Below are 1317 nucleotides of genomic sequence, written 5' to 3' on the forward strand. Positions count from 1 at the left end.
GACACAGACACATACACAGACACCACACCACCCACACACACGCACACACACACTATATATATACAGACACACAGACAGACACAGACACCCACACCCACACGCACACACACACACATATATATATAGATATGTATATGTATATATTCACACATGTCTTCCAAACAAGTAATCGAGATTTAAATCGCAATTGAGCCAATCGTCACAAATGACGAGTGACTGATGGAATGCCTTTGTCTATGATGTGATGTCAGATCTTACTATTCGTTATAGCAGCCTGTAATCAATCCTTGTGCTCATCTCTACTGAGAGTAAACCAACCAACAGAACGGATGTATGTTTTCACGCCAGTTACACTGTGACCCGAACAGGGCACTCAGAACAAACTGAGTTGGTCCGTGTCCAGTACTAGTCACCACACAAAGCCTCTACCACCACACTGTCTATCCACTGGTGCTGAACCATAGCTGTTTCCTGTATACTCAAGAGCGTAGGGATGGACCGAAATGGCACACTTACAACACATGTCAGCCTTTATAAACAGCTACATACATACGTACTATATACATACCTACCATGTATATACCTACTTATACATACCTACTATCTATATACCTACTATCTATATACCTACTATATACATACCACTATGTACATACCTACTATATACCACACAACACACTCACCTCGTGGTCATCTTCATATGCGCATCTAGCACAGCCAATGTCTCACCCGCAGAGGGGTCGATTAGGACGCCCTTGTTCACTGACTCACTGGGCATATGTGCTTGCTCAGTGGCAGCGCCAGCCATCTTCGCCAGGACTCTATAGAAACCTGAGAAGTACGAGTATATTGACTAGTGCCTACAGGTATATATATATATATACATGTACATGGATTTACATGGTTATGCGTATTCCGGTATACTTGTATCTAGATCTGCTATATAAACCTACATTCCACAATTTCCATTGACAATAGCAATACCCATCTGATACGTTGCCCGCGTGCATTCACATAATATGCTTCAATCATTCCACATACAAGTGCAAAATGCGCCAAGTGCGTGTCACATGCGAGCGAAATGCACAGCATGCATGCGGCACGCTTACCTTTGACAAACGTAGACCCACTATCCTTCAGCTTCTCATTCTTGATGGCCACCTGTGTAAAGGCATATCATGGTAGAAACACAAGAAGAGAAACGTGTGTGGATAATAATAATAATACTAATAATAATAATAGCAATGATACTATATATATATATATATATATCATATACATACACACACACACACATATATATACTACATACTATAC

The 1317-nt window shown here is 40.9% G+C and overlaps 1 protein-coding gene across 1 annotated transcript; it reads right to left on the reverse strand.

Annotated features, from left to right (window-relative positions):
- Positions 1 to 683: 683 nt before the first annotated feature.
- Positions 684 to 1161, reverse strand: SARC_16401 (hypothetical protein; the record flags this gene model as incomplete). The annotated part of the gene is made up of 2 exons (XM_014289492.1): positions 684 to 831; positions 1110 to 1161. Coding segments are annotated over 2 exons (200 nt in total), but the record flags the coding sequence as incomplete, so codon positions are not given.
- Positions 1162 to 1317: the final 156 nt, after the last annotated feature.

This window comes from Sphaeroforma arctica, assembly GCF_001186125.1.
Source record: "Sphaeroforma arctica JP610 unplaced genomic scaffold supercont1.7996, whole genome shotgun sequence".
In the NCBI taxonomy this organism is placed as follows: domain Eukaryota; class Ichthyosporea; order Ichthyophonida; genus Sphaeroforma; species Sphaeroforma arctica.